Here is a 23,977-nt window from a genome sequence, read left to right on the forward strand (position 1 = left end):
CTCTTCCTCCCTTTTTCCCTCATTCCTTTTCCCTCTCACTTCTCCTCTTTTTCCATCCCTGTCTCTCTCCCCCCCCCTTATGTGTGTGTGTGTATACACACTGGAACCATTTCCAAAACCAGTTGAGGGCTGGGGTTTTTTCTCTTTTATTCTTTTCAAAAACAGGTGTGGGCTGGGGGGCGTTTCTTATTATCTGGGTGCTTTTTACCATATGCTTCAAGAATCACCCCTCTCTCTCTCTTTTGTTTCTCTCTCCTCTCATTCTCTGCCTCAATCATTTCTCCTTTTTTCTCCCCTTTTTGTTCTCCTTTCTCTCTCTCCTTTCCTCTCCCTATCTGTCTCTCTTGCTTTCTGTCTCTCTTGCTATCTCTTTTTCTCTCTTATTTTCTCTCTCTCTCTCTTGTTCTTTCTCTCTCTTTCTCTCCCTCCCTCTTTCTCTCTCTTTTTCTCACTTTCTCTCTCTTGTTTTTTCTCTCTCTCTTGCTTTCTCTCTCTCTCTTGTTTTCTTTCTCACACTCTTTCTCTCTCTTGTTCTCTCTCTTGCTATCTCTTTCTCTCCCCCCTTTCTCTCTCTCTCTTTCTCACTTTCTCTCTATCTTGCTGTCTGTTGCTCTCACTCACTCTCGTTCTCTCTCCGTTCTTCTCAGCGGAGGCTGGCGAAGGTGATATTCAATGTCGGGGGTGCGCGGGCGGTTGCGCGCGCTCCCTACCCCCCTGCTAGCCGCTCGGAATATTCAAAATAAGAAAAGCCTTCACCGGCGAAGGTTTTTCTTATTTTGAATATTCCGAGCGGCTAGCAGGGGGGTAGGGAGCGCGCGCAACCGCCCGCGCGCCCCCGACATTGAATATCACCTTCGCTGGCCTCCGCTGAGAGAACGCCTGCCCCGTCTCTCCTGCAACCCCCTTGCTGAGAGCCCGGGACGAAAGTGCTCTCGGCAAAGGTGAGACGGGCAGGGCGTGCATTCCGGGTGCGGGAGGAGCCATGCCGAAAGGCATGAGACAGCGGAGGAGGAGAGGGGGCGGGCGGGGGGCATCGCCAAAAGGCCGAGGGGGCTGGAGGCACCGTGGGGAGGCAGGGGCGGCCGCAGCTCCCTTTCCTTCTGCTGCCGGCGCCTCCCTGCCCCCCCCGCGGGCTGGCAGGGGGATGAGGAGCATGCGGCCGTGAAAAAGGGTGCACGCGGGGGTATTTTGGGGTGCGCGCGCGCACACACGCGCAGCTTTCGGGGAAGCGACGAGAAGCCATGGGCGCGAGGGGGCCGACTTTCAAAGCAACCTTTGCCGGCCTCCCGCGGGAGGGTGCCAATAGCGGCGGGGGCAGCGGGGGGCAATAGTGGGGGGGTCCGAGCCGCCTCGCGGCACACCTGACCATATCTCGCGGCACACTAGTGTGCCGCGGCACACCGGTTGAAAAACACTGGACTAAACAATGTCATCTCGCGGGGCTCAGGGGAAGAGCCTTCTCTGTGGCAGCCCCGGCCCTCTGGAATCAACTCCCCCCAGAGATCAGAACTGCCCCCACCCTCCTCGCCTTTCGCAAGTTGTTGAAAACTCACCTTTGCTGCCAGGCATGGGGAAATTGACATCTCGTCTAACTACTTTGGTTTATGTATGGTCTGATTGGATTTTGTGATTATTTTATTATAAGGGTTTTTAAATTGTGTTTTTAAATATTGGATTTGTACATTGTTTATTATTGTGAGCCGCCCTGAGTTTTCGAAGAGGGGCAGCATACAAATCTAATAAATTATTAAAGTTGTTAATTAATATATTGGGTTTTAGTTTGTAATTTTTAGTTGATTAGATTTGTTGTTGTTTTGTTTACATTGTATCCTGTGAGCCGCCCTGAGTCTTTGGAGAAGGGCGGCATACAAATCTAAATAATAATAATAATAATAATAATAATAATAATAATAATAATAATAATAATAATAATAATAATTTTCTTTCTGTATTTCTAAAGATAATTTAATTCTGTGTTAAATTCTGCAAGGGTCTAATAGGGGCCGTCAGCGTTGATCTCAGAGAAGAATTTGCTCAAAGTATTGGTGTTCTGGATACCAGCCATTTCTTCCTCATTTAATTGCAGTTTCAGAATAACTCTGCAGGCTTGAATCTGCACTTCTTCCTCGGGATGAATGATGAGGGAGAGAAGACAGTCAGCCAGCCGAGAATTGTTTCCGAAAAGGACCTCATAGAGTGACAACTCGTTGTATTGCCAGTGCCCTGATTGGTAGTGGGGAGTCAGGCGGCCGTCACAGAGCCGTTCCACCAGCACCAGCAGCTCAAAGAGCAGACTTCCAAGCTGGGAAGGTTGAAATAGGGTGAGGAATTCTGGATGCACCTTAAAAAAAGAAAGGGAAACGTAATGAAATGTAAGCCTTAAAGGAAAAGATAAAATAAGTACAGTGGTACCTGTACTTACGAAATTAATTCGTTCCGTGACCAGGTTCTTAAGTAGAAAAGTTTGTAAGAAGCAGCAATTTTTCCCATAGAAATCAATGTAAAAGCAAATCATGCGTGTGATTGGGGAAACCACAGGGAGGGTAGAGGCCCTGTTTCCTCCCAGGAGATTCCTAGAGAGGCCCCACGGAGGCTTCTTCCTGCTTTTTCCGGCCCTGTTTTCTACCAGGAGATTCCTACAGAGGCCCCACGGAGGCTTCTCCCCGCCTTTTCCGGCCCTGTTTCCTCCCAGGAGATTCCTAGAGAGGCCCCATGGAGGCTTCTTCCTGCTTTTTCCGGCCCTGTTTTCTACCAGGAGATTCCTAGAGAGGCCCCACGGAGGCTTCTCCCCACCTTTTCCGGCCCTGTTTCCTCCCAGGAGATTCCTAGAGAGGCCCCATGGAGGCTTCTCCCTGCTTTTTCCGCCCCTGTTTCCTCCCAAGAGATTCCTAGAGAGGCCCCACGGAGGCTTCTCCCCGCCTTTTCTGGCCCTGTTTTCTTCCAGGAGATTCCTAGAGAGGCCACACAGAGACTTCTCCCTGCCTTTTCCGGTTACAGTTTCGGAGGCTCGGGTTTGTAAGTGGAAAATGGTTCTTGAGAAGAAGCAAAAAAATCTTGAACAACCAGTTCTTATCTAGAAAAGTTTGTAAGTAGAGGCGTTCTTAGGTAGAGGTATCACTATATCTAACAGTCTCTTCATGTCGTACTGGCTAATTGATTTAATCTTTTAAGGGTAACAGACTTCAGATTCTTTCCATGACAAGAAAGATGTACTGTATTTTGTTTTCTGAAATCTGACATACTCCTTGTTGCGGTGCAATCCCTAGTACAGAGGTCCCCCAAACCTGGAAACTTTAAGACTTGTGGACTTCAACTCCCAGAATTCTCCAGTTAGCATAGCATAGAGTTGGAGTCCACAAGTCTTAATGTTGCCATGTTTGGGGACTCATGCCCTAGAATGTGCAAATAGCAATGGGAATTGCAACGTCAGCATGTTTGCAAGATATACATTAGGGTATCTCCCAATTATATGTTTGTTTCTGTCTCTCTGATTAAATAACTCCTTAAAAATCTAGTTTTGACCTTGAGTATTTTACTTTCTCTCCCTGTAGGGTCAGGGAGGAAATCTTTACCTGGCAATTCATGATATCAAATAACAGTTCTTCCTTCTGGGCTAATGTGCTAAGGAATTTTAGAATCTGCACCTGAAAAAAAACACAAACATCTTCAGACCATATAATCAGTAAAGGTAGGGTGCTTATGTACATCATGGCTTCTTCATTATGCCTCCCCAACAAAGGTTGATGATATTAGGAGTTTGGGTTTAGGGTAGAGCAGGGGTGTCAAACTCAAAGCTCCGAGGCCGAAACTGGCCTGCGGGGTGCTTAGATCTGACCTTCAGGGCTACCCTAGAAACAGCAAAGGACTGGCCCGTGGTGCCTCTGCCGGCAAAAATGGAGCTTGAGAGGGCTGTGTGTGGCAGGCTTCGTTATCGGTTCCATTATCAGGTCCGCAAGAGCAGGCTCTGTTATCGGCTGCGACGGCTCCTGCTGCCCTCTGCCAGTGAAAATGGAGCTCAAGGGGGCAGCAGGAGGCTATTGCAGATGATAATGGAGTTCAGAGCCTGTTTTTGCTGGCAGACCACTTGGGCCACCATAGTTGCTCCAACAGTGACATCATGCTAGTCATGTCCCCTGGCCATGTCCCCCAGCCCCCCGAGGTCAAACACAACCCTGATGTCCTCAATGAAATTGAGAGCAGCCTATTGGACAGTCCATGAACCAAAGTACCTGAGCCAAATTGTTCCCCATCTGCAGAATGTCCATTAAGGTAGGCAAGAGCTTTTTCAGGAGAGGTTGCATGTAATTTGGCCACGGCAAGCCATTCAGTAATCTCAGTCCAGCAACATGTATATCGGTATCCCATAATTCACTGATTATTTCAAGAATCTTGGGCATGAATTCCTGCACAGAACAAAACAGCATTAAAAGTTCACGGAGAGGGGCGGCATACAAATCCAATAAATAAATAAATGAATGAATGACTGAATGACTGAATGAATGAATGAATGAATGAATAAAGTGAATAATAGGGCGGAAAATCTTTTATTTCAAGTAGCCTTTAACTGCTGGGCCAGAGGCTGTATTGCAAAAAGTCGTGAGCAAGAACAGAACAAAAAATGAAACTAGATTCATTTCACTTGCATTCTGATTAAATACAGTTAATATGATTACCCTCAAGTCATGCATTTCAAAATGTCTCCCTTCGATCAGATTAATAATTGCAATTTGACAACGGGATGCTGCATGCACTGATAGTGAGACTCGCGTTATATATTTCTTACTATGTATCATTGCAAACATCATTTGTATAAGAACTAATGCTTTCAGTTCTTTCAGTTTTTGATCATCTCATTAAAACACTACTATTTTACTATAAATAATGTTTTTTAAAGCATTTTCCAAAATCAGAAAAAGCATAAGCATGTACTGGGTGATTCATTTTGAGTGCATTGTAGTAGCAGTCCTATAATAAATCTTATTCTGGGGATTGTTTCATTGCTTAATAATTATTTACTATTCCAGATGAGTGTTAGATAAAATATAAATAGAATAATTCTTGAGCACCATATCACAGGAATAGTTTAATTTCAGGTGAGAAACAAGCCAAGAAAAAGACTTTATTTCTTGTCCCTTTGGGAGAAAACATGTTTTCCATTTCCACTCTTAGTTTCACCTTCTAGAGAAGAATAGTAGTATCCTTCTAACACAGGGACCACCAAACATGGCAACTTTAAGACTTGTGGACTTTAACTCACAGAATTCTCCCAGAATTCTCTGTTCTAACACCAGCTTCTGAAGTTGAGTATAGAAAAAGAAGGGACAAAGGAAAGTACAAAACTCATCTTGCAAAGTCATCTGTACCTCTTCATAGTTGGGTGATGAAGGGAAAGGATTGATTTCTTTGGAGAACCCTAGAGCTCCTTGAAGGGATATTAATAGAAAGAGAAAGAACTGAGAGTGCCAGCCAGTGGCAGTGGCTGGCACCAAAGATCCCAAGATCCTGAAAAACAATATACTTGGACTTCTCCTTGGTCATTGAACTTTTCTCTCCAGAACTCACTCTTTAGAACTGGTGCTGTATTGCTGACCTGATGGAATATCATCTTAATTATTTCCTATATTTTTTGCACTCTATAACTTTAGCACTTTATAACTTTAACGATTTTCTAATAATTATATGTTATTCTATTAAGATCTTGAGAATAACTTAGTGTTCCTATTTTAGTGTAATTGATTTTTTATATTGTTTTTTAAATTGAATCTATATTGAATTTTTAATAATTAATATTTTAGCTAATTTATTAGAAGGGTTTTTTAAAACTTATGAATTATTGGGGTGGGTATGATGATATGTATGAAATGAATGATTGTTATGGGTGGGCTGGGTGGAATTTTGGTGTGGATGAAATAAATGGAAATGGTATGAATGATTTGATTAGCCTACCTGACACTGGAGAGGCAGGAGGGGAGGGGGCACCGATATCTGAGGTGGTAGAGGGTCGGAATATTCCGGTCCTGCTGGGGAGAGGCAGATATGGCGGGGGCCACAGAGCTAGCCGTTCCAGGGGAACGAGAGATCGTTGCTTAATAACGATCCCTTGTTCCGGCTCTGTGAACCCAATCCTGGGTGCTGGTGATGAGTGTAATTCTGGCCCTGGGCTCAAGCTGCTGCTACTCAATGCCAGGTCGGTGGTAAATAAAGCTCTCCTCATCCGGGATCTGATCCTGGATGAGGAGGCCGACCTGGCATGTGTTACTGAAACCTGGCTGGGCCCAGAGGGAGGAGTTCCTCTCTCTGAAATCTGCCCAGCTGGGTTTCAGATATGGCATCAGCCTCGACCCCAGGGAAGGGGGGGAGGAGTGGCTATTATAGCCAGGGAGAGCCTTGGCTTGCGTAGACTCGTTGCTCCAGAGATTGCGGGCTGCGAGTCCCTCCTGGTGAAGTTGGACTTAGGGATCCAGGTGGGCTTGTTTCTCACGTACCTGCCTCTCAGCTGCGTGTCACAAGCCCTGCCTGTGCTACTCGAGGAGGTAGCCGGGTTGGCGGTGGGGTTCCCCAGACTTATTGTCTTGGGGGACTTTAACCTGCCGTCGCTCGGTGAAACCTCTGGACTGGCACAGGAGTTCATGGCCACCATGACAGCCATGGACCTGACCCAAGTAGTACAGGGTCCGACTCATGAGGGGGGGCATGCACCCGACATGGTATTCCTCTCTGAGCAACTGAGTAATGGTCTGAGACTAAGGGGCTTAGAAGTGTTGCCTTTGTCATGGTCAGACCATTTTCTACTGCGGCTTGACTTCCTGGCTCCAATCCTTCCCCGCAGGGAGGCGGAACCGATTAAGCTGTTCCGCCCCAGACGCCTGATGGATCCAGAGGGCTTTCAGAAGGCGCTTGGGGTTATTCCAGATACACTCGTACACAGTTCGGCAGAGTCTCTGGCTGAGGCCTGGAACAAGGCTGCAGCGGAGGCTCTTGACTGAATTGCGCCGTTGCGACCTCTCCGCGGCACTAGACCCCGTAGAGCTCCATGGTTCAACGAGGAGCTCTGGGAGTTGAAACGCCAGAAGAGACGTCTAGAGAAGCGATGGAGGAAGAGTAAGTCCGAATCCGATCGAACACTTGTAAGAGCACATGTTAAGACTTACAAAGTGGCGCTCAAGGCGGCAAGATGCGCGTATCATTCCGCCTTGATTGCATCAGCGGAATCCCGCCCGGCCGCTCTGTTTAGGGTGACCCGCTCCCTTCTTAATCAGGGGGGAGTTGGGGAGCCCTTGCAGAGTAGTGCCGAGGATTTTAACACGTTTTTCGCTGATAAAATCGCTCGGATCCGAGCGGACCTTGACTCCAATTGGAATACAGAGTCGACTGACAACGAGTCAGTTGAGGTGACTGGGGCACGTACTTGTCCACCTGTCTGGGAAGGGTTTGATCTGGTGACACCTGATGAAGTGGACAAGGCCATTGGAGCTGTGAGTTCCGCCACCTGTTTACTGGATCCGTGTCCCTCCTGGCTGGTTTTGGCCAGCAGGGAGGTGACACGGAGCTGGGTCCAGGAGATTGTCAACGCTTCTTTGGGGAGGGGGTCCTTCCCGGATCCCTACAAGGAGGCACTTGTGCGCCCCCTCCTCAAGAAGCCTTCCCTGGACCCAGCCATTCTCAACAACTATCGACCAGTCTCCAACCTTCCCTTTATGGGGAAGGTTGTTGAGAAGGTGGTGGCCCTCCAGCTCCAGCGGTCCTTGGAAGAAGCCGATTATCTAGGTCCTCAGCAGTCAGGATTCAGGCCCGGCTACAGCACGGAAACTGCTTTGGTTGCGCTGATGGATGATCTCTGGCGGGCCCGGGACAGGGGTTTATCCTCTGTCCTGGTGCTTCTTGACCTCTCAGCGGCTTTCGATACCATCGACCATGGTATCCTTCTGCGCCGGCTGGAGGGGTTGGGAGTGGGAGGCACTGTCCTTCAGTGGTTCTCTTCCTACCTCTCTGGTCGGTCGCAGTCGGTGTTAGTGGGGGGTCGGAGGTCGACCTCTAGGTTACTCCCTTGTGGGGTGCCTCAGGGGTCGGTCCTCTCCCCCCTACTATTCAATATCTACATGAAACCGCTGGGTGAGATCATCCAAGGGCATGGGGTGAGGTATCCTCAGTATGCAGATGATACCCAGCTTTACATCTCCACCCCTTGTCCAGTCGGCGAAGCAGTGGAAGTGATGTGCCGGTGCCTGGAGGCTGTTGGGGTCTGGATGGGTGTCAACAGACTCAAGCTCAACCCGGATAAGACGGAGTGGCTGTGGGTTTTGCCTCCCAAGGACAATTCCATCTGTCTGTCCATCACCCTGGGGGGGGAGTCACTAACCCCCTCAGAGAGGGTTCGCAACTTGGGCGTCCTCCTCGATCCACAGCTCACATTAGAGAAACATCTTTCAGCTGTGGCGAGGGGGGCGTTTGCCCAGGTTCGCCTGGTGCACCAGTTGCGGCCCTATTTGGACCGGGAGTCACTGCTCACAGTCACTCATGCCCTCATCACCTCGAGGCTCGACTACTGTAATGCTCTCTACATGGGGCTACCTTTGAAAAGTGTTCGGAAACTTCAGATCGTGCAGAATGCAGCTGCGAGAGCTATCATGGGCGTTCCTAAATTCGCCCATGTCACACCAACACTCCGCAGTCTGCACTGGTTGCCGATCAGTTTCCGGTCACAATTCAAAGTGTTGGTTATGACCTATAAAGCCCTTCATGGCACTGGACCAGAATATCTCCGGGACCGCCTTCTGCTGCACGAATCCCAGCGACCAGTTAGGTCCCACAGAGTTGGCCTTCTCCGGGTCCCGTCAACTAAACAATGTCGGTTGGCGGGGCCCAGGGGAAGAGCCTTCTCTGTGGCGGCCCCGACCCTTTGGAACCAACTCCCCCCAGATATCAGAGTTGCCCCCCCCCCTCCTAGCCTTTCGTAAGCTCCTTAAAACCCACCTCTGTTGTCAGGCATGGGGGAATTGACATGTTCCTTCTCCCTAGGCTTATAAAATTTATGTATGGTACGCTAGTGTGTATGATTGGTTTTAACTTGTGGGGTTTTTAAAATTAATTTAAATATTGGATTTGTTGTACATTGTGTTGCTGTTGCTGTGAGCCGCCCCGAGTCTGCGGAGAGGGGCGGCATACAAATCTGATTAAACTTAAACTAAACTTAAACTTAAACTAATAGCAATGTTCCCCAAATCTTAAGTGCAGCACCGGTGTCTCCATTAAGCCAGAAAGGAGAAACAAATGCTAAGACCATATAAAATAAAGCCAAGCATGGCATTAGTAAACAACTTATCAACACTTGCAGACTCTGAAAATATTCAGGGCAGGGGTCTTCAGCCAGCTATGCTATACTAGCTGGAGAATTCTGGGAGTTGAAGTCTACAAGTCTTAAAAGTTGCCAAGTTTGAGGACTTCTGATGGAGGATATTAGGAAGTTACAGGACTTCCTGTTCTTGAGAGAAGCTGCAACACCAATAACTGCTCAGGGTAAACCACAGTGCACCTATACAGCTATCACTTTCTAGCTGTTGGCAAGTTTGATATTTGTGAGACACAAAAATACACTAAGGTTTTGGCAAAAAAAAAATTTTAGTCACCTATAAACCAGATGATCAACAAAAATCATTCCAATATCCTTCAGTGGTTAAGCCAGTGCATTACTCTGGCATGTTCATACGCAAAGCATCTTATAACATGCCTCAAGAAAGCTATGGTAGATCTCTCAGTGCCATTGCTGTGGTGACCAAAAATCATAGCTGGATTTTATCGAATAAATGTTAAGCAGACTAGGTGATGAATCTAACAATCACATCCAGTTGATAGATGAAGAGAGTCCAAGGAGATTTAGAGAACTGTTCTGTGTATGGTTTATTGATGTAATAGTTTTCTAGTTGTATTTGTGAGCTCAATTAATAAAGGGTAGGGTTAATTAATTGCAAGTAGTAAGGTTGAAATCAAAATCAGATTGACATTTCTTGTTGGGACTAAATTTCTGGTGATATAGAGTACTTTATATTATGCCTAACTACTGATTATGCAGATTTAAATCATGCAGCTTTCTATAATTTATTCTTCATACAGAAACTAGCCTATCCGTTTTGAAAATTAGGAAGTTGTTTTTTTCTAAGAGATAAACAAACATCCCTTCCTCACCCTGCCCCCTAGCAATTTATTTGTTGTTAAGTCATTGGGCCATGAACATTTTATTTGTATTCCAAATACATTATGAACATTGATCAATTTTCAATTTCTTAAGAATATCCTGTAAGTACTGCTTTTGAAAAAAGAATCAAACTTCCCATACATAACCTATTTGTTACCAGATTAATTACAGTTGGAAATGTCTCTTTCTAAATGTTTCTTGTATTAGACATATTTAGCACAAAAAAGTACATATCTCGCTCGTATGCTAAATGCTTTGCTTTGCTTTTTAAAGCATTTAAACTAAATCCACTGCAAACTGTACATTCAACTATTATATAGTGTAGAACAGTGATGGCGAACCTATGGCACGGGTGCCACAGGTGGCATGCAGAGCCATATCTGCTGGCACGCGAGCCATTGCCCTAGCTCAGCTCCAAAGTGCATGTGTGTGCCGGCCAGCTGATTTTTAGCTCTCACAGAGGCTTTGGGAGGGCGTTTTTGGCTTCCAGAGAGTCTCTGGGGGGATGTTTTTTACCCTCCCCTGGCTCCAGGGAAGCCTTTGGAGCCTGGGGAGGGTGAAACACGAGCCTACTGGGCCCACTTCCATGGTAAGGAAAGGCTCTGGTTAATTATGGTTAGCAATTTCTTTACAGGTAGGGAAGGGACATGTGGGAGAATATAAGCTATTTTCAAATATGTCCATGGTTTCTTTCACAACTACCTTGTGGGTCTCCTAATTTGATGCTTTTGCTATTATGCCCATTACAAATGACTTTGATACCAACGAAGTGAGCCATTCTCTTTGTGGAGTGGCTCTTACAGGTATTCTCAACTAACAATTTTCAAATAGTGCTGGTTTCCTGCAGTTCCTACAGATGAACTGAAAAGTAGCTAAAATGATTTGATTATTTTGGTTGTTTTCTTAATGAAAGCACAGTCATCGATCAAATTTTGTGGTCAGCACATTAACAGCTCTTTTCTGTTTTGCATAGGATATGCTTATTGTTGAAGAAAATTCACAGGTGTAGCTTCAGGTTTGTAGATGACAATGACCATAATATCAAATAACAATCATACACTTGTGAATTGATACTGATATGTGTAGGTGTCTAGCATGGAAATACAGTTCTATTCAAAAGCTCACCTGAATTCTGATCCTAAATTTCCAGATGCCAGCAAAAGCCTTGAGAGCATGCATTGTCTGAATCTTGACACCCATGTCAGAATCATCCAGGAATGAGGCCACAAGTTTAATATCCTCATAAGTACATGCAGATGCCTGCGGGGGGAAAATGAGAATTAATGTGTGTGTAAATACATGTATGGCTAAGTTAAAGCAAAGCGTATGAAAGTATGTTCAAGTTCATTTAATACTTAGAAACATAGAAACATAGAAGACTGACGGCAGAAAAAGACCTCATGGTCCATCTAGTCTGCCCTTATACTATTTCCTGTATTTTATCTTACAATGGATATATGTTTATCCCAGGCATGTTTAAATTCAGTTACTGTGGATTTACCAACCACATCTGCTGGAAGTTTGTTCCAAGGATCTACTACTCTTTCAGTAAAATAATATTTTCTCACGTTGCTTTTGATCTTTCCCCCAACTAACTTCAGATTGTGCCCCCTTGTTCTTATGTTCACTTCCCTCCTGAACCTTATTTATCCCTTTTAACATATTTAAATGTTTCAATCATGTCCCCCATTTTCCTTCTGTCCTCCAGACCAGCGTTTCCCAACCGGTGTGCCGCGGCACAGTAGTGTGCCGCGAGACACGGTCAGGTGTGCCGCAGGAAGCTCCAGGTGGGCAGGGCACTGCCAGTGCCGGACCGCCAGTGCCTCCAACCTGGAGCTCCCACTCGCAACTGTCCCCCGGCTACTGCCCGATGCAGCTGTTTCTGGCTGGGCCCCAAAGAAGGAAGGCGGGAAAAAGGAGGCAGGGGCGGGGAGGTCCGGCAGTAGGAGTAAAGGGAGCCGCGGCCGCCCCTGCCTCCCCACAGTGCCTCTGGCCAAACGCGCCCCTGGCTTCTCTGCCCTGCCCCATTGCCCGTCCGATCCGCCCACTCTCCTCCTCCTCCTCCGCCGCCTCCTGTATTGGGGCGTGATCCGCCCCCTCTCCTTCGCTGCCGGAGAGAGAATGGAGGGCGCCATTGTCTTCGCCTCCGCCCGCCGGCTCCCCTTGCCCTCCCAGACGTCCCCAGCGCCCGGCCGCGCGCTGCCTCCCGTTAGCCCGGCCAACCTTTCCCTGCTGCCGTTTTCATGGCGCTCGCTCGCTTCTCCGGTCAGCAAAGCCATCTGCCCAGGAAAGCGCCACGCCACGCTTGCTGGCCGGAAAAGCGAGCGATCCGGGAGTCCGGGACTGTGTGGCTTTGCGCCATGAAGAGAAAACGGCAGCAGGGAAAGGTCAGCCGGGCTAACGGGAGGCGGTTGAAAAATCTAAGCCGAGGAAACCAATAATAGAATTGCAGCTAAGTGAGTTTGCATTTCTGGGGATTCTCATTATCAACTCCAGCGAGAAATCAGGGAATGTTGTCCTTTGGGATTAACGCTTAACGAACAGGGTGCCCGTGGGTTTTATTCCCCTCTTCTCCAACCTTATGCACCATTTGCTTTTAAATAACCTATCAGTGGGAGGTGGTGAATCCCTCCTTTCCTCCCTCCCTTTCTTTGTAGCATGAAGAGAAAACGGCAGCAGGGAAAGGTCAGCCGGGCTAACGGGAGGCGGCGCGTGGCCGGGCGCTGGGAACGTCTGGGAGGGCGAGGAGGCTGATGGCTGCTGTTGCCTCTTAGCTGCAGAGCCGGCGGGCGGAGGCGAAGACAACGGCGCCCTCCATTCTCTCTCCAGCTCTCTCTCTCTCTTTCTTTTTCTCTCTGTTGCCGGCATGGTGAACGAGAGAGAAAGAGAGAGAGAGAAAAAGGAGGGGAGAGAGAATGAGAGAAAGAGAAAGAGAGGGAAAGAAAGCAAGAGAGAGAAAGAGAGGGGGGAAGGAGGGAGAGGGAAAGACATGGAGGGAGGGAAGGAGGGAGAGAGAAAGAGCAAAAAAGAGGAAGAAAGAAAGAGGGATGGAGAGAGAGAAAGAAGGGAAGGAAGAGAGAGAAAGAGGGAGGGAGAAATAGAGTGAAATGGAGGAAGAGATTTTTTTTGTCCAAACTTTTCTTTAGCCCCGCCCCCCCGCCCCCCCTTCAGTGTTCCCCAGAATTTTGAAAATATGAATAATGTGCCGCGGCTCAAAAAAGGTTGGGAAACACTGCTCCAGACTACAGTACAGTGGAACCCCGACATAAGAGCTGCTCTACTTAAGAGCAACTCGAGATAAGAGCTGGGAGGGGAGAGATATTTTTGTTCTACTTACAAGCCCAAATTCGAGATACAAGCGCCAAGGAGCTGTCTCCTGAAGCCAAACGCTAACTTCCGCGTTCGGCTTCAGGAGACAGCTGCGAAGCGGCGCGCGTGTTTTAAAAGGTTGCAGCCGGCCTGGGGGGCTCGGGGGGGTGCTTGCAGCTTTCTTTCTTGCTCTTTTTCTTTCTCTCTTTTACCTTCCCTTCCTCTATTTCTTCTTTTCTTTCTCCTTCCCACCTTCTTCCCTCCCTCCCTCCCTTCACTCATTCCTCTCTTACTCTCCCCTTTCATAAGTTTCCTTGCTTCCTTCCTCTGTTCCTGTCCCTTCCCCCTTTCTTTCTTTCTTTCTTTCTTTCTTTCTTTCTTTCTTTCTTTCTTTCTTGCTCTTTTTCTTTCTCTCTTTTACCTTCCCTTCCTCTATTTCTTCTTTTCTTTCTCCTTCCCACCTTCTTCCCTCCCTCCCTCCCTTCACTCATTCCTCTCTTACTCTCCCCTTTCATAAGTTTCCTTCCTTCCTTCCTCTGTTCCTGTCCCTTCCCTCTTTCCTTCCTTCCTTCCTTCCCACCCTCCGTCCATTCATTCACCCATTCCTCTCTTGATCGCTTAAAGCCGGTCCCTGGTGCAAAAAGGGTTGGGGACCTCTGTCCTACAGGATTGGGTGGCAGAGAAGTTGAACATATGTAAATTTAAAAGTTTAAGAAAGTTTACAAGTTAAGTGAAAGAAACTTCATTATTCATTTATATGTACATGTACATTTCTTCATTAAAAACATGTCTTTCTGCATAATTTAGACTAACTTTGTGAGTTTTTTGAAGGCTGGAACCAATTAAAATTATTTACATTAATTCCTATGGGGAAAAGTCGTTCGAGATAAGAGCTACTCGACTTAAGAGCCCAGGTCTGGAACGAATTAAACTCGTATCTCGAGGTACCACTGTATACAGATTGAGTTCATTAAGTCTTTCCTGATACGTTTTATGCTTAAGACCTCCCACCATTCTTGTAGCCCGTCTTTGGACCTGTTCAATTTTGTCAATATCTTTTTGTAGGTGAGGTCTCCAGAACTGAACACAGTATTCCAAATGTGGTCTTTGTAGCTTTTCACATTCAAATAATGACACATTTTTAAAAAATATGTGACGTAACTAGTTATTTATTTCTTATTACCTATTTATTCCTGGCTATTCTGGTTTCCAAACATTCATCATAAATCTTAAGATACAACACTTCATGATAATCATAGGCTACTAAATAAGCAATCAACACAAATCATACTAGGCTACTTAGTCTGGAGGACAGGAGGGAAAGGGGGGACATGATTGAAACATTTAAATATGTTAAAGGGTTAAATAAGGTTCAGGAGGGAAGTGTTTTTAATAGGAAAGTGAACACAAGAACAAGGGGGCACAATCTGAGGTTAGTTGGGGGAAAGACCCGAAGCAACGTGAGAAAATATTATTTTACTGAAAGAGTGGTAGATCCTTGGAACAAACTTCCAGCAGACATGGTTGGTAAATTCACAGTAACTGAATTTAAACATGCCTGGGATAAACATAGATCCATCCTAAGATAAAGTACAGGAAATAGTATAAGGGCAGACTAGATGGACCATGAGGTCTTTTTCTGCCGTCAATCTGTTTCTGTTTCTAAATAAACAATACAAATTGCAAGATACAAGCAACAAAGTTATAATCATAAGGAGATAGGTAATAGGAAAGATGAGAAGTGTCAAACAATTAAAAAAGATAAGTCTGAAGCTTGCCAACTAATTTTTTAAAAAAAGAAATATGACAGTATGATAGCTGTGAGATAAATGTGTTGAAGTATGGAGTTCAAAAAGTAGGAAGTTCATACAGCAAACAATAAAGAATGTTCATATTGCTGTGTTCTGCCTAATTATGCTTTACTGTGTCAGGTCAGTTAAAAAAAAACCCCTATGAATTGATTCAGTCTTCCCTCATTGTATTATACAACTTATTATTTTGCACTCTCACCTCTGATTCCAGCAGATAAACAGAACGGGTGATTCCGTGGAGTATCATATTCTTGGAGTAAGCATCTAGCTTTGGATTGAGAGAGAGCAAAAGGCCTCTAAGTTCTCCAGAATCCACCTCAGTTTTACTCTCGGGAGCTAAAGCAAGTTCTAAGAGTGAAAATGGGAGAAGAGTAGCAGGAAGACAACAATGAGAAATGATTAGGGAGCTTAAGTGGAACTGAATTCATTCATTCATTCATTCATTCATTTATTACATTTGTATGCTGTCCCTCTCCATAGACTGGGAGCGGCTCACAACAATAACAAAGACAACGTAAGAACACAAATCTAATAATTTAAAAAACACTAAAACCCCCATTATTAAAAGCAAGCATACACACAAACATACCATGTATAAACTGTATAGGCCCGGGGGAGATGTCTCAGTTCCCCCATGCCTGACGGCAGAGATGGGTCTTAAGAACTTTACGAAAGGCAAGGAGGGTGGGGGCAGTTCTGATCTCCGGGGGGAGCTGGTTCCAGAGGGTCGGGGCCGCCACAGAGAAGGCTCTTCTCCTGGGTCCCGTCAAACGGCATTGTTTAGTCGACGGGACCCGGAGAAGGCCAACTCTGTGGGACCTAACCGGTCGCTGGGATTCGTGTGGCAGAAGGCGGTCCCGGAGATATTCTGGCCCGATGCCATGAAGGGCTTTATAGGTCATAACCAACACTTTGAATTGTGACCGGAAATTGATCTGCAACCAATGCAGACTGCAGAGTGTTGGTGGAATATACAGGGTGCGTTCCAAAAGTAATGCAGTTATTTTTTTTTTAAAGTAATTTATTGAACAGATTTGCACAAACACTTAAAATTCTTCAAAGTACTGTCCTTGTGCCTCTACACATTTTTTCCGGCGACTCTGACCGGTATGCGCCCTGGAAGGCGTCTTCGGGGACCTCTCACAAGGTCTTCGTCATGGCTGATTGGATCTTTCTATGGATGAAAAATGTGCCTTGCCACAATGCGCTACAAGTCCGTGAGTTCCTGGCCAAACACCAGGTGCTAACGCTGCCCCCCCCTATAGTCCTGACATCGCCCTAGCAGACTTCTTTTTGTTCCCAGCCCTGAAAGGAACCCATTTTTCGTTCATAGAAGAGATCCAGTCAGCCATGACGAAGACCTTGTGAGAGGTCCCCGAAGACACCTTTTGGGCCCTGTACCAGTCATGGCAGAGTCGCTGGAAAATATGTGTAGAGGCCCAAGGACAGTACTTCGAAGAATTTTAAGTGTTTGTGCAAATCTGTTCAATAAATTACTTTAAAAAATAATAATTGCATTACTTTTAGAATGTACCCTGTAGATGAGATTCAGTAAAACTGGTGATATATGTTGATCAGCTTTCTCCAAACTGATGTCCACCACAGTACGTTGGACGACATAATATCTAAACAGCAGAATGAAGCAGATTCCTTCAGAGCGATGGGCAATAAGTTCAACACGGAGTTCACACAACATGCTTAAGCATCTTAAACACAGTTTATTAAATAAACAACAGTTATGTTTACATGTCATGAAGAATAGTCTTTAAGCTATGATTGTAATATTACAATAGTGCTTCTCAATTATTTTCTGTTACGCACACACACACGGAAGAAATAAACATTTGCCCCCCCACCTTAGCATTGTTTTGTGCCCCCACAGGGGGACCACCCCACTATTTGAGAGGCACCGTTCTATGTATGACCTGAACAGTGATGGGCTACCAAAAGTTTTACTACCACACTGTGGGTGTGGCTTATGCATTTTGTTTCAACATCTTTCAGTGCAAATTGGGTGCTCTGGGATGGAGCTCCAAATTTTGCTATCGGAACTGCGTTCCTGACCGTTCCCATAGGAGCCCATCACTGGACCTGAACTAATGTTGTTTAGGCAACAAATTATGAGGAACTAGATCATGGCTTAATGTAATATGTAACCTCAGAGAGAATCATTGCTACAAAAGAAACCACGTTCTCCATGAACATATGATCAAAATTCTGATTCTTATGTCAACAGACTCAAACTCAACCCGGATAAGACAGAGTGGCTGTGGGTTCTGCCTCCCAAGGACAATTCCATCTGTCCGTCCATAACCCTGAGGGGGGAATTATTGACCCCCTCAGATAGAGTCCGTAACTTGGGCGTCCTCCTCGATCCACAGCTCACATTAGGGAAACACCTTTCAGCTGTGGCGAGGGGGACGTTTGCCCAGGTTTGCCTGGGGACCAGTTGCGACCCTATCTGGACCGGGACTCACTGCTCACAGTCACTCATGCCCTCATCACCTCGAGGTTCGACTACTGTAATGCTCTCTACCTTTGAAAAGTGTTCAGAAACTTCAGATCGTGCAGAATGCAGCTGCGAGAGCAGTCATGGGCTTCCCAAGATATGCCCATGTTACACCAACACTCCGCAGTCTGCATTGGTTGCCGATCAATTTCCGGTCACAATTCAAAGTGTTGGTTATGACCTATAAAGCCCTTCATGGCATCAGACCAGAATATCTCCGGGACCGCCTTCTGCCGCACGAATCCCAGCGACCGGTTAGGTCCCACAGAATTGGCCTTCTCCGGGTCCCATCAACTAAGCAATGTCGTTTGGTGGGACCCAGGAGAAGAGCCTTCTCTGTGGCGGCCCCGACCCTCTGGAACCAGCTCCCCCCAGATATCAGAGTTGCCCCCACCCTCCTTGCCTTTCGCAAGCTCCTTAAAACCCACCTCTGTCATCAGGCATGGGGGAATTGAAATTTCCCTTCCCCCTAGGCTTATAGAATTTATACATGGTATGCTTGTATGTATGAGTGGTTCTTTAAATTGGGGTTTTTAAGATTATATTTAATATTAGATTTGTTTTCATTGTCTTTTCATTGTTGTTAGCCGCCCTAGTCTTCGGAGAGGGGCGGCATACAAATCAAATCAAATCAAATCAAATCAAATCAAATCAAATCAAATCAACAAATAAATAAATAAATAAATAAATAAATAAATAAATAAATAAATAAATAAATAAATAAATAAATAAATAAATAAATAAATAAATAAATAAATAAATAAATAAATAAATAAATAAATGCATGCATGCATACATACATAAATAAATAGGTTCATATTTATGACTGTTGCTCAAAGGCCACTTATCACCTTATGCGACCTTCTGACAAGCAATGGGGAAGCCGGATTCATTTAACAACTGGGTTAATTAACTTATCAATTGCAATAATTCACTTAAATGAGGCAAGAAAGGTCATAAAATGGGGCAAAACGCACTTAACAAATAACATACATTTTAGGCTCGGTTATAGTTGTAAGTCGAGGACTACCTGTATAGGGAAAGGGAAAGGCCTACATAGAGTGAATTTTTAGTAAATAATCCAAAAATCAATTTTATGTCTGATTCATACCACATGGTATCACACCTCACGTGGCTTGGCAAAGTTTGATACTACTTATTTGAAGCTCAGCCACAGGTGCTATTGATTGGCAGCTGACAGTTAAACCAAGGTTTCAGAGAAACTGCCATATAGATAAATAATGATTTATCGCAACCACTTCTGAAACGGAGCAAAATGCATCTCTCTGACTCTATATTACTTACTGGCTAAGGGAACCGGCTCTGGATTATGAGGAGGACTCTTGATCCCTTCCATGATGGTCTTGGCCAACAGGAAAAGAGCCCCAGCTCCTGTAGCAGCAGATACCATGTTTCTTGGTGTTACGAGCTCCAAATACTTCATTTCCTCTTCTTGACTTCCCAGGGATCCAGATTCAGCCTAGGCCCTGACCTCCCACAGCTCCTTAAATAGGAAAGGTTAGATGGATCGAGCATGGTTTATGACATCACCAGGTTCCATCATGACACCTACAATATATCATGGCAGTAATGAAAAAAAGGAGCAAAGATCTTTTACTTTTTCAATGTTGTGTTTACTGATAGCAGGCAATCGTTTAAGGAAGAGAGACCCGAGTTTCAGATATTGGAGAACACTAGGAAGAACCACTAATAATGAGTATGTGGATTGTCTATCATGTGGTCTCCAAGCCACACTTCTGCCGCACGAATCCCAGCGACCGGTCAGGTCCCACAGAGTTGGCCTTCTCTGGGTCCCGTCGACTAAACAATGTCGTCTGGCGGGACCCAGGGGAAGAACCTTCTCTGTGGCGGCTCCGACCATCTCTGTGGCGGCTCCGATCCGTTCTATCTCTGGAATCAGCTCCCTCCAGAGATAGAACTGCCCCTACCCTCTTTGCCTTTCATAAACTCCTCAAAACCCACCTCTGTCGTCAAGCGTGGGGGAACTGAGACATCTCCCCCTGCCTATGTAGTGTTGTGCATGATATGACTGTATGTATGTTTTTTATATTGGGGTTCCTTGTTTTTAGATTTTTTAAATGTACAATTGCTATTTTAGATTTTAAATTATTAGATTTGTCAATACATATTGTTCTTTATCACTGTTGTGAGCCGCCCCGAGTCTACGGAGAGGGGCGGCATACAAATCTAATAAATAATAATAATAATAATAATAATAATAATAATAATAATAATAAACTTAGAACTGTAATGGTTAGAATTTAATCATCAAACTCTGATTTGCTTTTGACATGAAATATTAATTTTTGAATTAACATTAATGGTATGACTTATAACAACCTTCTTATGGCAATATAAAATTACGCATTGCAACTCCAATGTAACATTGTTAACTAGAGCAGTGTTTCCCAACCTTGGCAACTTGAAGATATCTGGACTTCAACTCCCAGAATTCCCTGAGCTATCATGATTGGCCAGCACAACCTTTTGGGAAATTAATTGGTTTGACTACAAGTCCCTTAAATCTCACTGCACTTGTGCAGTTCCTGATGCAATCCATTGAAAAGAAATAACTTCCATAGCAATATATGTGGGGTTTAAGCTATAGGTGCATACTTACTGACTCCTATTTTAGGTCTTTTATAAACCCACACCATTAATTCATCACCTTTACTCCATGGAACCACTTTTATTGAATATCCTGCATCTTTCTATTTGGTGTTAATTTTAAAATCATACAACAGTCTTTCAAAGAAGTTTGTGCTCTCTGAGGTTAGCGCACAGAATTCTGGCAACTCTGTGCAAAGTCAACTTTTTCTGAACAAGCGTCTGAGAAAAAAAATAATATATTTTCAAAAACAGCAGCTGCTTTCTTGAGGCTGAATTCCCCCAAATATGTTAGATTGCAGACTGAGAAGTTATAATCCAATACAGTATATTCAAATAATGCCAACCCAGAAATGCTGAGTAGTAACAGGAACTGTTCATAATGATGGTTAGGCCTTCATAACAATCCTCTCATTCAGTCCATTGAATAACCATTGGGCCAGAATACATCCGGAACCGCCTTCTTCTGCACGAATCCCAGCAGCCGATAAGGTCCCACAGAGTTGGCCTTCTCCAGGTCCCGTCGACCAAACAATGTCGTTTGGCGGGCCCCCGGGGAAGAGCCTTCTCTGTGGTGGCCCCGGCCCTCTGGAATCAACTCCCCCCAGAGATTAGAACAGCCCCCACCCTCCTTGTCTTTCGCAAATTACTCAAGACCCACCTTTGTCGCCAGGCATGGGGGAGTTAGGATATTCCTTCCCCTAGGCCATTACAAGTTATGTATGGTATGTTTGTGTGTATGTTTGGTTTTTATAATAAGGGTTTTTAGTTGTTTTATTAAATTGGATTGTTACATGTTGTTTTTTATCATTGTTGTTAGCCGCCCCGAGTCTGCGGAGAGGGGCAGCATACAAATCCAATAAATAATAATAATAATAATAACCTCATAGAATCCCAAATGGGAGGGTTTCTGACTAATAGCTAAAGCAACTACAGCTGAATAAAGCCTAATTAGAAAAGTGTGCCTTCCATCCCGTCCAATTGTCTCTCCTTTATCTCGTATATCTTTTCTTCCTTTCATATATCTTCTCCCCTATTTTTATATCTTTTCTTCTATCCTTTTCTTTATATATATGACTATTTATTTATTTATTTTATTTATTTATTATTTAGATTTGTATGCCGCCCCTCTCCGCAGACTCGGGGCGGCTCACAGCATAACACAACAATTTATAACAAATCTAAATATAATTTAAAATATTTAAAAGAACCCCATTTTGCTAACAAACACACACTCAAACATACCATACATAAATTGTACATGCCCGGGGGAGGTGTTTCAGTTCCCCCATGCCTGACGACAAAGGTGGGTTTTAAGGAGTTTACGGAAGGCAGGGAGAGTAGGGGCAGTTCTAATCTCTGGGGGGGAGTTGGTTCCAGAGGGTCGGGGCCGCCACAGAGAAGGCTCTTCCCCTGGGGCCCGCCAACCGACATTGTTTAGTTGACGGGACCCGGAGAAGGCCCACTCTGTGGGACCTAATCGGTCGCTGGGATTCGTGCGGCAGAAGGCGGTCTCGGAGATATTCTGGTCCAGTGCCATGAAGGGCTTTAAAAGTCATAACCAACACTTTGAATTGTGACCGGAAATTGATCGGCAGCCAATGCAGATTACAGAGTGATGGTGAAACATGGGCATACCTAGGTAAGCCCATGACCGCTCTCGCAGCTGCATTCTGCACGATCTGAAGTTTCCGAACACTTTTCAAAGGTAGCTCCATGTAGAGAGCATTACAGTAGTCGAACATCGAGGTGATGAGGGCATGTCTATTCTACTTGTCTATTCTCTTCAATGTGTATTGTGTATTGGGCAAAATAAATAAACAAAAAATAAATAAAAAATAAATTAAAAAACCCCACTGTTCTCTACTCATTTAGTTACCAGAAACATTGTCTTCACTTGCTAAGGTACTGTAAGTTACTTACTTACTTACTTGATCCCTTGATGTCATGCATTTAGCCTCAAGAGGGCGCACTTGTTCAGAGTTAGAAATGAGAGTAGACTTACAGAGGCGGCTGCTGGGTAGATTTGGTTGCTGTGGGCTCTATCGATCAAGATGTACCTCAAACGGTTATTGAAGGAATATGAAAAATAAATGCAGGCGCCGCAGCATTAATGTAGCATGTGCCTCTAGCCGTATTCTGTTCAGACCATCTGGCTTGCTGGCACCAGGGCTAGAAGATATGTAGACCTGGCTGTGGAAAATGGTGCCAAACATTTCCAGATGCCTTTTTGGGAGGAGAGCTCCATATGTTTATATTTGTAGAACATGACAGTTGTAATATATACATGCCCCCCATCCGCCAAAGCTTTAGGCTTTGAGCCTAAAACTACTTCTGTTTTCTGTAATGCCAGCGTAAAAAAAATATCTTACCTAAATTGCAAAGTTGCAACATCACCTGTCTGGTCTATTTTATTTTTCTTTTCAGGAACTTTTTCTCCTTTGGGGTTGCATCTATAAGGGAGGCTTAAGTCCTCTTAGATGTAAGTATGTTAAATTGCACAATGCAGTTCAGGCCTTTTAGTGACCAGCATATACATGATGTAGACATGACTTCCTGTCTCCTATAGCATCTGCCCAGCCAAGTTGATACTCCAGGATCAGTACACATTGGTCATTTAAATTAGCAGTCTTCACACTTGGCAACTTTAAGACTTGTGGACTTCAACTTCCAGAATTCTCCAGCCAGCAGCTGGACAAATGGACTGAAACAACCCAGATCCAAAAACTCATGTGGTCACCTGCACATTTTTTGGCACAAAACAGGCAAAAAAGAGATTTAAAAAAAAATAAAGTACTCCAAGTTAGTCGAAGTCAGTTGCTCTTTAACAAAACTTAGAACATATGGTAGGTAATATCTTACCTATAGTTTAGAACTGATATGGAAATTAGATTGTATGAAAAAGAATAGAAGACAAAGAAGTACTAATTTGCATGCCAGACCAACTGGCAAGAAGCTATTTAATCCAGTGCAAGTTTTTCCCCTTTACAGATTACTTCTTAATTTAAATCACCGCACATTTTTTTAAAAAAAAACTCTTGGTCTAAGAGCACCAAGAAAACTAACCACTGAAATACAGAGCTGAAAGTCCTGTAATTATTTGCAGGAATGACCCTGGGAGACAGGAGAAAGAATAGAAGTCTAGACATAGATCATGCACGAATCCCAGCGACCGATTAGGTCCCACAGAGTTGGCCTTCTCTGGGTCCCGTCAACTAAACAATGTTGTTTGGCGGGACCCAGGAGAAGAGCCTTCTCTGTGGTGGCCCCGACCCTCTGGAACCAGCTGCCCACGGAGATCAGAACTGCCCCCACCCTCCTTGCCTTTCGTAAAGCTCTTAAGACCCATCTCTGCCGTCAGGCATGGGGGAACTGAGACATCTCCCCCGGGCCTATATAGTTTATACATGGTATGTTTGTGTGTATGCTTGCTTTTAATAATGGGGTTTTTAGTGTTTTTTAAATTATTAGATTTGTTACATTGTCTTTGTTATTGTTGTGAGCCGCCCCGAGTCTATGGAGAGGGGC

The 23,977-nt window shown here is 44.8% G+C and overlaps 2 protein-coding genes across 2 annotated transcripts in view; both read right to left on the bottom strand.

The window, feature by feature from the left end:
- FKBP5 (FKBP prolyl isomerase 5) overlaps positions 1 to 23,977 on the bottom strand; it is a 1,202,894-nt gene that overhangs the window by 396,841 nt on the left and 782,076 nt on the right. The gene's annotated exons all lie outside the window — the stretch shown is intronic.
- LOC139163915 (armadillo repeat-containing protein 12-like) lies at positions 1,939 to 19,329 on the bottom strand. The gene is made up of 6 exons (XM_070745230.1): positions 19,127 to 19,329; positions 15,512 to 15,660; positions 11,318 to 11,452; positions 4,230 to 4,403; positions 3,573 to 3,644; positions 1,939 to 2,341 (listed from the first exon to the last, which is right to left on the bottom strand). The coding sequence occupies exons 1-6, from the start codon at positions 19,263 to 19,265 to the stop codon at positions 1,994 to 1,996; spliced, it is 1,017 nt and encodes a 338-aa protein (XP_070601331.1). The 5' UTR covers positions 19,266 to 19,329; the 3' UTR covers positions 1,939 to 1,993.

The sequence above is a fragment of the Erythrolamprus reginae genome, chromosome 3 (genome assembly GCF_031021105.1).
Source record: "Erythrolamprus reginae isolate rEryReg1 chromosome 3, rEryReg1.hap1, whole genome shotgun sequence".
NCBI classification, from domain to species: domain Eukaryota; kingdom Metazoa; phylum Chordata; class Lepidosauria; order Squamata; family Dipsadidae; genus Erythrolamprus; species Erythrolamprus reginae.